Below are 11,082 nucleotides of genomic sequence, written 5' to 3'. Positions count from 1 at the left end.
GTGTCACATTTCTCAATAAACGCTGCATTAGAAACATGGTTGTAATGAGATCTCCTTAAAAATAGCCGTACCGCGAAAGCAGTGTCCCTTTGCGGAAACACAAAATTTTTAAAATGCGCGCCAATACCAAATGCGATATCTTTTTATCCACTTTGTTACGACAGGTAAATTTAAAGGATGGTCGAACACGACGGGCAACCCCGTGGATTTTTCCACGGGCTAACGACTAGTCTCTATTATAATAGCCGTATTTGTCTGTGTGTTCAAAAGGATTATCGCGTCCTGTTACGGGAACACGAAATGTGAAGGACGGGCGAGCCCGTGGATTTTTCCACGGGTTACCCGTATACATCTGTCCGTCTGTCTATCACGCAAAACGGTAGCTTAGCTGCCGAAGTAGCGAGACGTACGCAATGCAGTATAAAAAGGACAGGAAAACTCGTGGATTTTTTCACTGGCTAGCGACTTGTATATTTTTAATACCTTAATACCTTTAATACATTAGGTAACGAATTTCGGCGGAAGGACAATTTGGCACAATAGTCGGAATTTAATTTAACGGATAACGAAACAAAGTAAAATTTGCGGGAAGCAAAAATATATAACTTTGCAGGAATTAAATTTTAAAGACAAAAAATGTAATTTTTGCGGGAATTTAAGTTTGGTTATCTGAAATACACAAAAAATATAATCGCTTTCTCTTCCGGTTTGATGCCAAACGAGCAAAGCGTGTTATATTCTCGAAAGCTAGGTATAAAGAGATGTCTAAAGCTTTTCAGAGTTTTTTGGATAATGACACTTTAGGACAATTAGTTTGTAGACATCAGCGTTTAATAACACGCTGACTCACAAAAAATACAGAAGATCAAGATGTCGGAGGTTTTGCTTGCAACTTTCATTAGTCAACATAATAAACCTAGTCCCCAGCGTTGCACTGCTCCTTTCCAAATAATAACTTTAACACCTCGGTACGAAATTGGTCAGGGTTAAGGTTGTAACAAAAGGTGAAAATACTGCGCAAGTTATTTCTAAAACTATATCGAAAAATGTCAAAATGATTACAGTAAATACTAAATGTTTAAACTACTCCAACAATAATATCTATTCACTGAATATTTCCTTACAATACACAAAAACAACTTTTTTTCTACTGGTGCTTGAAGTTCTTGTTCAAAGTCATCAGAAAGTTTTAAGAAAGTTTTTTTGCGCCATGGTAAAAATATTTAAAATCAACTGCGAAATGATGTAAAACACAGAATCATTGGGTTAAGAAGAAATTTTTTTGGAAAGAACTTTCTTAAACTAAAACTTTTCTGATTTCAGTATTACTGGTGAAAAATTAAATTGAAACAGAAAATTCTTTCTGTCGTTACTAAAAACAATAAATGTTATTATATAAAAATTATAACCCTTTCTTAAAATTACAAAAAAAATTAACACGAAATTTACTAAAACAACTAAAAGTTCGAATCTTACTTTGTTACTCAGTTTACGTGCATAAAATCACAACTCTTGTCTTTCTCAAATCGAAAAGCCTGCTATTTGATCTCTGGCATGCCGGACTTTTAGCATATGACACCACAACATGATAAGAGCCTGTTGTTTTTTTCTTTTAAAAAAAGGTAGAAGCGCACTCCTTTTTTATAAGAATCGAAAAGATATCTTTTTGCTACATAAAAAATCATACCATTAAAAAGAAAAAAATTTTAAAAAAAGTTAATAACAAAACTGGAGATGGGAAAGAAAAGTACAACGTCACAAAGAATTGAGAGAAATCACTAAAAACACACCTTGGGTAAAAAGAAAAGAACAAACACAAAGAATTACATTACACAGCTCACAAAGAAGGCTCAGGTCAAAACCAGTAAGTGAAATACACGCTTTTTTATATAGAAGAATATCAGGCTGGGATTTCAAGTTAAAACCAGTAGATCTATTATTTAGAAAAATAGATATGTAAGAATAATGGATATCGTGGTTAGAATTTTGGTATTTTTATAACAAAAAAGCGTGAAAAAATGTTTAGTGGCTATTTATGTACAATACAAGTAATATATCAATTAAAAAATATCTTTAGCTTTCTAGAGAAGGATTGGGAATTTTCGCCCGATCTGACATCATAAGGTAGATCGTTATTTAACTAACTAGATGTGCTACGGAACGAGTTTCTTATGAACAAACTGTAAAAAACCCGTAAAATTGCGATACACCACGTTGCCATAATAACAATGAAGCCAAAAAGTTTTCAACAATTCTGATTCGGATCACCTAAAAATACGATTTCCAATAAAAAGTAATTTTCAGAATTCCTACTGACCAACTTAAAACCTTACATTATCATCCATTTTTTGCGCTACATGCCTTACGGAAAGAAATTTATTATGTATTTCTTCCTCCAAGGTAGAATTGAGAAATGAAAAGAGAAGATGTGAAAAGAAAATGTTAGAAAATTTTATTATTTTGTTTCGGCTAAGCTATAGAATACCACCTGAAACAAAAAAAATCCCGATCTACCTTTATCGTCGTAAACGTTCCAGTTCTTGAGGATCCAAGTTCATTAAATTGTTTGCTTCTTCAGAATAAGCTGCATACGCAGAATCGTCAAACTCTCCTGCGTGTTGATTTCCAGTTGCCAGGGCGTGATTTTCTCCACCAATTACACAGTTGCATTCAGGACACTTTGATTTTTCCATTGCGCCACCACATTCACCAATGGCGTAGTAATGCCCATTTTCACATTTGAACCAACGACCTTTTTCAAGGCCCATTGCCTTTAATATCGTTTCTTTCTCTTCTACAGTAACTGAATGGGTATTCCATTTTTTCTGGACGGTAGTTATTTCTGTTGACATTACTTTTAGTTTAGCGTCTGACAAAAATTTCCCGCGAAGTTCAGCTAACCATTCGCTTAATCTTCCTATGTCATCTAGCAATGCGGCGTTATGAACTACATTAGCGTACGATCCCCTATTTTTAATCTGAAGACGCTCCAACGTATCTTTTGCACTATGTATTAATTTCAATCTTTCAAATTCAATTATAGCCAGTTTAAATTGTTGTTCACGAAGTGGTGAGTTTATTAGATAACCTAATAAGCTTATTTCTGCATCTGCTTTTTGATCTTTTAGTTCCTGTTCGGTCAAGAAATTAACTAAGTTTTTAATCAATTTTACTTGATTTAGTAAACTGCTAGCAGTGTAGATGTCTGATGACTTCTCAATTAGCTTCGGGAGAGATTTAGTAGACCCTCCCATAGTATACATAAAAAAGAAACTTGACAGACTTCTGATCTTCATCCAAAGTCGGTTAGCTTTTCTCTTCTTTTGTTCAATTTCATTTTTTTCACCAATCATTTTACGCTTGATAGCTTCGATATCATTTAGTGTTTGCCTCACAATGTTTCCATATCTCAAACTTTTTCTCACCACGGTTTTACATTTTGGGCATTCCTTTAATTTTATATTATTTGCTTCTTCTTGTATTTCCATCCATGTGTCGAGAGAAGAAACTTCAAATATATGGTAGCAATCCTCAAGGACAATAAACCTAGCATCTTTATCACTTTCTGTACCGAAAAAGATTTCTTCTACAATCTCCTTATTACAGATACGGCAATAATCTGGGCATTTTTCTCCACATAAACCAATACAAGCGTGTCCACAATCTAACAGCTCACTGCATGGCTCATTGCATCTGTCTCTGTTACAAAGCTCACTACACAACGCAGTGCACTGCTGATGTTCGCACTTCCATGCGCATGGCTCTGTGCATAAAACACATGGCTTACCACAGCATTCCTGACAGTTACTATGAACACACTTGTTCTCGCATTTTTTTAAACAGGGAGGACATAAATCAGTGCAAGGTTCCTCGCAGAGATGAGAGCATACCAGGATTCTTTTACATTCGTGTAAACACTTGACATGCAGTCTTCCTTGAATGCACGTGCCACATGTCCCGGTACATTTATGAAGACATTCCAATGTCGCATCACATGGTTCAGAACAAACAACATTTTCGGAATCCAAATGACATTCGACAGATGCTTCGTGGCCACATTTTAACTTCTTTTTTACTATCACCTTGCATTCAAACTGCGCACAATCCTCACCACAATGGTGCGCGCAAATGTGGCCACACGAAAAGACCTTTGTGCATTTTTCTTGGCATATAAAGTCTTTTGGTTCTTCAAAACATTTCATTATTTGCTTATGTCCACACTTTGGCACTATTTTGGATACTTTGAATGTGCATTTCCCGCATGGTCGGGGATTGTGGCACGCTTTCGGACATTTGTGATTGTCAGCACACACAGTTTTATTGCATGATTTTCGACAAACGTAGTTTGCATGGTCTTGATCTGTTGGATGACATGCCATAGCACAAGCATGGCCACAGCTTAAACGAAACGCGCATGGCTTCGTACAACCACCCTCTGGTACTTGAAAGAAATCTGTTTCTTCTTTTGCATTCACTTTAGTTTCAGGGTGGTTTCTGCAAATTAAGGTTACATGATCTTGTAACGCATTCATGGCTCTGATATCGCTGATTATCTTTTGCCATAACAAACTTGCTTCTTCCAGTGCTTGAAAGTTTCCAATGACGTACAAACCATGCTTAGCTCTTGACAAGGCAACACATACTCTGTTGTTTGTTCTTAAGAAGCCTATTTTGCCATCCAAGTTGCTTCGTACAAGAGAAAGTAAGATTATTTCATTTTCTTCTCCTTGAAAATTATCAACGGCAGCAACTCGTACTCCTTCAAATTCAGATCGTGGCATCATATTCTGCAAAGTAAGAAGTTGACCTGTGTATCCAGTCAAAATAGTGATTTGACTGGAAGCATAACCTTGCTTTAGAAAGTAACGGCATAATGATTTGATGAATCTAGCTTCATGGAGATTGCATTTTGATTTCAGGTGCTCTATCTCACCCTCTACGTGTTGATGGTTGATAAAAACAATATTCTTTGAAATTCCTTTTATATCTGGATACTGCATTACTGATTCATGATCCTTCAAGGTGGGATACACGTGGCGCAGTAATTTCGATATCTCTGGTCTCATTCGATGTTGTGTATCTAACATATGACACTGTATGCCATTATTGACCATCCTCTCGAACAAAGATACCTCCAATGAGAATTTTTTAGCAAGCTCGATAACTGACGGATTCGGTCGTAACTGTTTGTGGTCGCCTATTAGCACCAGGTGCTGTGTGCCGTCTGTCAGTGATGACATCACATGTGCTTCCAGAACTTCTGCAGCTTCTTCAATGATAACTACTTTGGGTTTGATCTTATTCATGATTCGTTGATACTTTGCTGCACAAGTTGTCGTCATGGCAATAACATCTGCTTGCCGCAACACTCTTTCTTCTTCTTGCTCACAAATCTCAGCAACTCTTTCGCAAGCATTTTCATAATCTTCAGTTTTTCCTTGAACATACGCAGAATATTGAGAGGTGAAAATACGAATCCAATATTTGTATAATTTCCACCGGTTTTTTAGGGACAGTCGCCATGGATTGACTATTCTCTTTACTTCATTGTCCTTCAAGGCTTCCACACCGAGGTTTTCTTTAATTCTACTTTGCCTTTCTTTCTTGGTGGGTTGGACAACTTGAAAACCATCCTTATCAACTAGCAAAGAGGCATACGCTTCTTTTGTATCTTTTTCTGTCCCTTCATTCGCAAACATTTCACGATCAGCTGCCCATCTATTGACAAGATTGTCGCCTTCTCCCTCGACGTTGATAAAGTCGTTTCCCTTTTTGTCAGTCATATCTTCTTGAACTTTAATTCGTTGTATACGTCTCACATTTTCTGGAGGGATCTTTAACAATCCCAGAAATATATCAAAAACCGATATTCCCAACTGCCTGCAATTCCTTTCAACTGAACCAAAATAGTTAATATGTGTAGGGCTTATTACATGCTGAAGAGTATCAAAATGCAAGAATAGTCCAGTAGATGTTGATGTGTTTAGCTGTTTCAATCCATCCACATATGGTTGCAGTTGGCGCTTGATGTTGTCTCTCATTTCGTAAGCGTTAATCTTCGCTTGTCGTATAATCGTATCCCGTCCGATACGAAAAGTGGCTTCTGAAAGAGAGTATTTTTTTAAAGATTCGCTTGCTCTTCCTCCAACTCGTATTATATTCTTGTGACCAAACTCTACCAGTCCATGTAAAAATTGATCCAACGCATGATTAGTGTAGCATACAATTAACATGGGTGTGTTCTCACCTTTATTCCAGAAACTTTTATTTATCAAAAATGTGTCTGCTATGCGCAAACCAACATGCGTTTTTCCAGTGCCTGGTGGTCCCTGTATAACCGACAGTTCATTTGTCAAAGCATTTTTATATGCTGTTACTTGGGATTTATTAAGGCATGTTTCTATATCCCAAGAACTGTCTTCCATAATTTCGACTTTCGCAAATCGTCTTTCGGCCTCAAGCAACTCAATTGGTATAAATTTAGAAACAAAAGGTTTTTTAATATTTTGTTGTTGATTGTTGGACTGTATGGGTAACTCATACACAGGATTTTTATGCTGCTTTAGATACATTGGAATTTCCACATTGCTTTTACATTCCACTATATAACAGCTCATAGGAACAGCATCTGAAGGAATCTCCTTCAATGCTTTTAAAACATGCTTGTAAGCCTCAAAGTACGAAGCACTCTCCACCATAGACATTTGCTCTCCATCCTTTACATAATCATAACTTGATTGACGTTCTATGAATCTTATGTCCAGCTCTCCATTTGCCAAGCCTTCAGCATCTCGATTAGCAACTGTGGCAAAAATCATAGTTTGAAAGTTATCTTTACTGAAGCACAATAAACTACCATAGATTAAGCGTTTTGAATGTTTCCATGGAATTCCTTTTGTATAGGTTGTGTCGAAGGCTATGTGATATGTGAGCCCTTGGTTGGTGCAGTTGGTGTACAGTACTTTTATTCCAGTGTAAACTTTAAGAGCATGCTTTCGCTCCCTTCTTGGTATATTATCGATCACTTCATGTATACCTTCGCGAAGTGGTGAAATTAAATCTTCTTTCAGCAATCTGTATTGGACGTCTAGGTAGTGTTCTCCATCATTGTAGCAGCCTCTCTTTTTTATTGCTCTAAGAAAAGGTCTTTCACGTAGATGAATCTCTTTTTCAGTGGGGTGCACTTCCATCTCTCGAAAGCTCTGCGAAGGAGTTTCCTCCTTCTTTATATTACTCTTCTTTTCTGCAATGTCATGCAAAATGGCTTCTCTGTTTGATGTCAGTTCTTGTACCTGAAACAAAGTACATATTTAACTTTTTACAAAATTTAGAAATCCTTTGGTCCAGAAAAATTTAATAATAATAATCCTTAAAAAATGCAAAAATAAGAGAACTATACTATTATGTTGTAAAAAACTTGTCAAAACATTAACTTCGACAAGTTTCTATTTCCCTATGCATTCTCTTCTAAGCTATTTTCTATCAAAACAGCCAAGACAGTCTTATTTCTTATTCCTCTGTTTTGATTTTGCAAGATTTTCCAATCCGTCCCAGTGGGCACTTCAACGTTGATTAATATAAAAAGTCTTTTTGACGGCTATTCAACGTCGGACAACGTCCTTTTAACGTTGAAACAACGTCTTGCAAGATCTAATCGACGTCGTTTTATGGTGTTAAGAAATGTTGCTTAGAAATGTTCGCGAAACCTTTATTCAACTTTTTTTCAACGTTGAAAAAACATCTTGGAACGTTCTAATCAACTTCGTCTCTATGTTTCCGCAACTGTTATTCTTCTTCTTTTTTTTTTGAACGCTTAAGTACCAGATCCGGAGATTTGGTCAAGTCAATCAAATGTTCACGTATCCTCTCCTAGCATGATTCCGACCCTTTTGTACCTGACTATCCCGAATAAAAATAATATCGTTTGCACTCTATACATTTTTTTAGCATAATCATCAGAAATATATACAACCAATAAAAACATGGCAAAGAAAACAAAGGTGTAATAAAGGAGTCTTATATCTCCATAATGAAACTTAACAGAGTTTTATAATAACAAAACCTGAGATTAAAACGATGCGTCAAGTATTCACGACAGATATTTATAGAAATCTCTAGTATTTCAGCCCGTAGTCTTTCTAATGACTATGTTCAGCCCAATGAAAATTTATCAACGTCATTAGAAGCCATCGTGAAATCAAATTCGTAAAAATTACAAATAAAATTAGCATGAATATATTCAGGACCATACTTCCTTAGAAAAGCATCCACACTTTTAATAAAATCAGATCGGTAAGAGAAACATGGTCACTAAATGTTAACATGTCGAGGTAAACGTTTTTGGTATTCTAATACCCCATTCACACCATATAAAACCATGTTTTATATATACCCGTTCATACTACAGTAAAATAAACACAAATAAAACAACCTGTCGAGGTTGTTTTATTCGTGTTTTATCGACAACCATGTTTAAACATAAACAAAAATGGCCGATCGCTGGCGTGCTCGTGCAGCACGAGAAAGTTGTTAACAACATTTGAAGATAAATGAAGCTAAAGAATTAAATGTTGTTGAACTCATAGTCGAATTAGGTTTTTAATCAGAAGAAAACCTTTTGGTAAAATACACCAATTGGAACTTGCTGAGAATTCAACCGTTGACTCCAAATTTTCAAGAATTCAAGACGTTAGATTAACGTTGGTCGCATTAACGTTGCAAACTAACGATGAAAAGACGTTGGATTTACGTCAGTCGCATCGACGTTGCAAAAATAATTAAAAGATGTTGAATTTAGGGTTGCGACGTCGCGACCAGAATTCAACGTCGAATCAACGTTGAATAAACGTCGTGTGCCTGCTGTGGTCCCTCTTTAAAGAACGAAGAGACAAAAAAAAAAATCATAACGAAGACACGAAATTACCTTTTTAACCACATCTTCGCTACTCTTTAATTTTGTTGCAAACATGTGTAATGAGTCCAGAGGCATGTCATGAAAGGACGTAGGGAAACACTTAAAGTACTCCGTGATTATTCGCGCTAAATTTTCGGCAAATTCGATATTTTGCTCATCGGAATTATGTCTCGTACTCGAGAGTATCATATAATTTGGGATATGTTTAACTATCATGGAAGAGTCGCGCAACAACACCAATAGAGCTATCATGCTCTGTCGAATTCGTGAGTTGCAAATTTTAGAAAATATTGACACTAATCGAACGATGATCTTATCTTTCATTTCTTGTTTTTGTAGCAGTTCAATGAGGCTTTCTTTTGATGCCATTAATTCCACGATTAGTTTATCCACATCATCAATGGAATCCCATTTCTGAACTTGACACCCGGTGATGGGCTGTCTACCCATACTACCATGGTTGAATCCACGATTTGGCGATCTCCATCTATCTAAATATAACACAACAACAACATGACCTGAAGCATTTTTGTTTCAAAGAAGTTTGGTCCATACATAAAAGAATTATATCAGCTTATTATCAGAAATTGTATGCAATTAAAAATTTTCGCGAATAACGCTGTTCGCGAAATTTTATAGAATTATTAGGATTTATTTTTGCGAACACCCGTTTTTCATAGCTAAGCAATTAAATTGAAATTTTAAATTAAAAATAGATTCGAATGAATTTTCATAAACTTTGATATGAAATATATTTTTACAGAAGATGATCTGTAACTGTAAAATTACCTAAAAAATTCACATTTATTCCAGATTTCACCCGCTAGAGTCTCGCTTTTCCTGCACGCTAAAAGCTTACATGATACCCGGCAGACGTGTAAAAAAGGCCGTTTACGGGTTTATTGAACCTTTAAACTTTTTTGTTTTATAATTATTTAAGTGTTTTTAAAAAAAGAAGAAGGAAAGTGTTTAGTTTTGCTTCCATTGTCTCATATCAACTAATTCAAATTGCCAGGAGACAAGGTTAGTAAATATTTATCACGAGATCAACACAAAACCGAGTTATGACAACATCTTGTCCATAAACATTTCCGCAAAAATACATGTCATCATGTGAGCATTGTCAACTAAATGATAACAATAAAAACCAGATACAATGGCTATAAAAAAAATGTTTTTTATGCAAACTGAATTAAGTAGCGAGATAAAAGTAATTAAACACCAAAGTGATTTTTTTTTTGTTTCATATAAGAATTTTATTTGCACAAAAACGATAGTTAATTCTTAAACTTTTTCTGGAATGTTTATACTTGTCCTTTAAGAGTTATTGCTTTCCCTTATTTGCTACAAACAGGTTTTAGCTATCTCTTTTCGAATTTCTAATCACTTAAACTTTCTTAGTTATCTCCGTTATTTCTTGGAGGAAGAAATACAAGGTTTATTGTTAGGACTTTTTAAGACATATTGAAAAAAAATAAACAATAAAAAAGAAATTTGAACTAACACACTTTTCTTTTGTTTGTACTATTGTTCCGTTTATTTTTATACCATAGACTACATGATACTTGCAAAGTAAAATTCATAATGCACAACATTACACTTACTTAGGCATATGTTTTTAAATTTTCGGAAGGGCAGATCACAATCTAAAACCGTGAAACAGAAAAGTTAGCTGAAATTCTCAGAAGATATACCAACCTTGTCCGCCTTGATGATTTTGTCTTGCTCCACGTCCTCTGTAGCCTCCTCTACCATGGTTAAACCTTCCTCCACCTGTCCCTCTTCTTCCACCGCGAAAAAAACTTCTTTCTCCTTGGCCGTAAAGTCTGTTTTCCATGGTACTTATCAACCTATCTTTTCTGCCATGATGTGTGAATCAGCTCGAAAGCCAGACACCAGTATGACATGACTCAACAAGTTCTCAGTTATATCAACAACTGCGTTACCCTGTTTTGTTTGTGACTATTATTATTAAATAAAGATTCCGAGAGAAAAGCATTCAACCATGAAATAACAATAAATCATACGATTAATCATATCCAAGTTATTATAGAGATACTTTGCCGTTTCTTCACAATATGCCAGGTACATTTCAACCTCTCAAAAACGTGATCTGATCTAAATTTGTAGTTGTTTAAGTTCTTTCACACCAAAAACGGATTTAATGA

At 35.5% G+C, this 11,082-nt stretch overlaps 1 protein-coding gene across 2 annotated transcripts; it reads right to left on the bottom strand.

Moving 5' to 3' along the window:
* Nucleotides 1-1,022: 1,022 nt before the first annotated feature.
* Nucleotides 1,023-10,875, bottom strand: LOC130644701 (NFX1-type zinc finger-containing protein 1-like). Of its 2 annotated transcripts, none has more exons than XM_057450409.1 (4): nt 10,613-10,875; nt 8,924-9,405; nt 2,515-7,292; nt 1,023-2,268 (listed from the first exon to the last, which is right to left on the bottom strand). In XM_057450409.1, exons 1-3 carry the CDS (start codon nt 10,749-10,751, stop codon nt 2,517-2,519), a joined length of 5,397 nt encoding a protein of 1,798 aa, XP_057306392.1. In that variant the 5' UTR covers nt 10,752-10,875; the 3' UTR covers nt 1,023-2,268; nt 2,515-2,516. The 2 variants fall into 2 exon arrangements, with proteins under 2 accessions (XP_057306392.1, XP_057306393.1); XM_057450410.1 differs by lacking the exon at nt 10,613-10,875 and adding an exon at nt 9,704-9,808.
* Between the last annotated feature and the right edge of the window lie 207 nt (nt 10,876-11,082).

This window comes from Hydractinia symbiolongicarpus, chromosome 5 (genome assembly GCF_029227915.1).
Source record: "Hydractinia symbiolongicarpus strain clone_291-10 chromosome 5, HSymV2.1, whole genome shotgun sequence".
Classification (NCBI taxonomy): domain Eukaryota; kingdom Metazoa; phylum Cnidaria; class Hydrozoa; order Anthoathecata; family Hydractiniidae; genus Hydractinia; species Hydractinia symbiolongicarpus.
The sequence above is the reverse complement of the archived record's forward strand: the minus strand, read 5'-3'. Positions and strand labels throughout refer to the sequence as shown.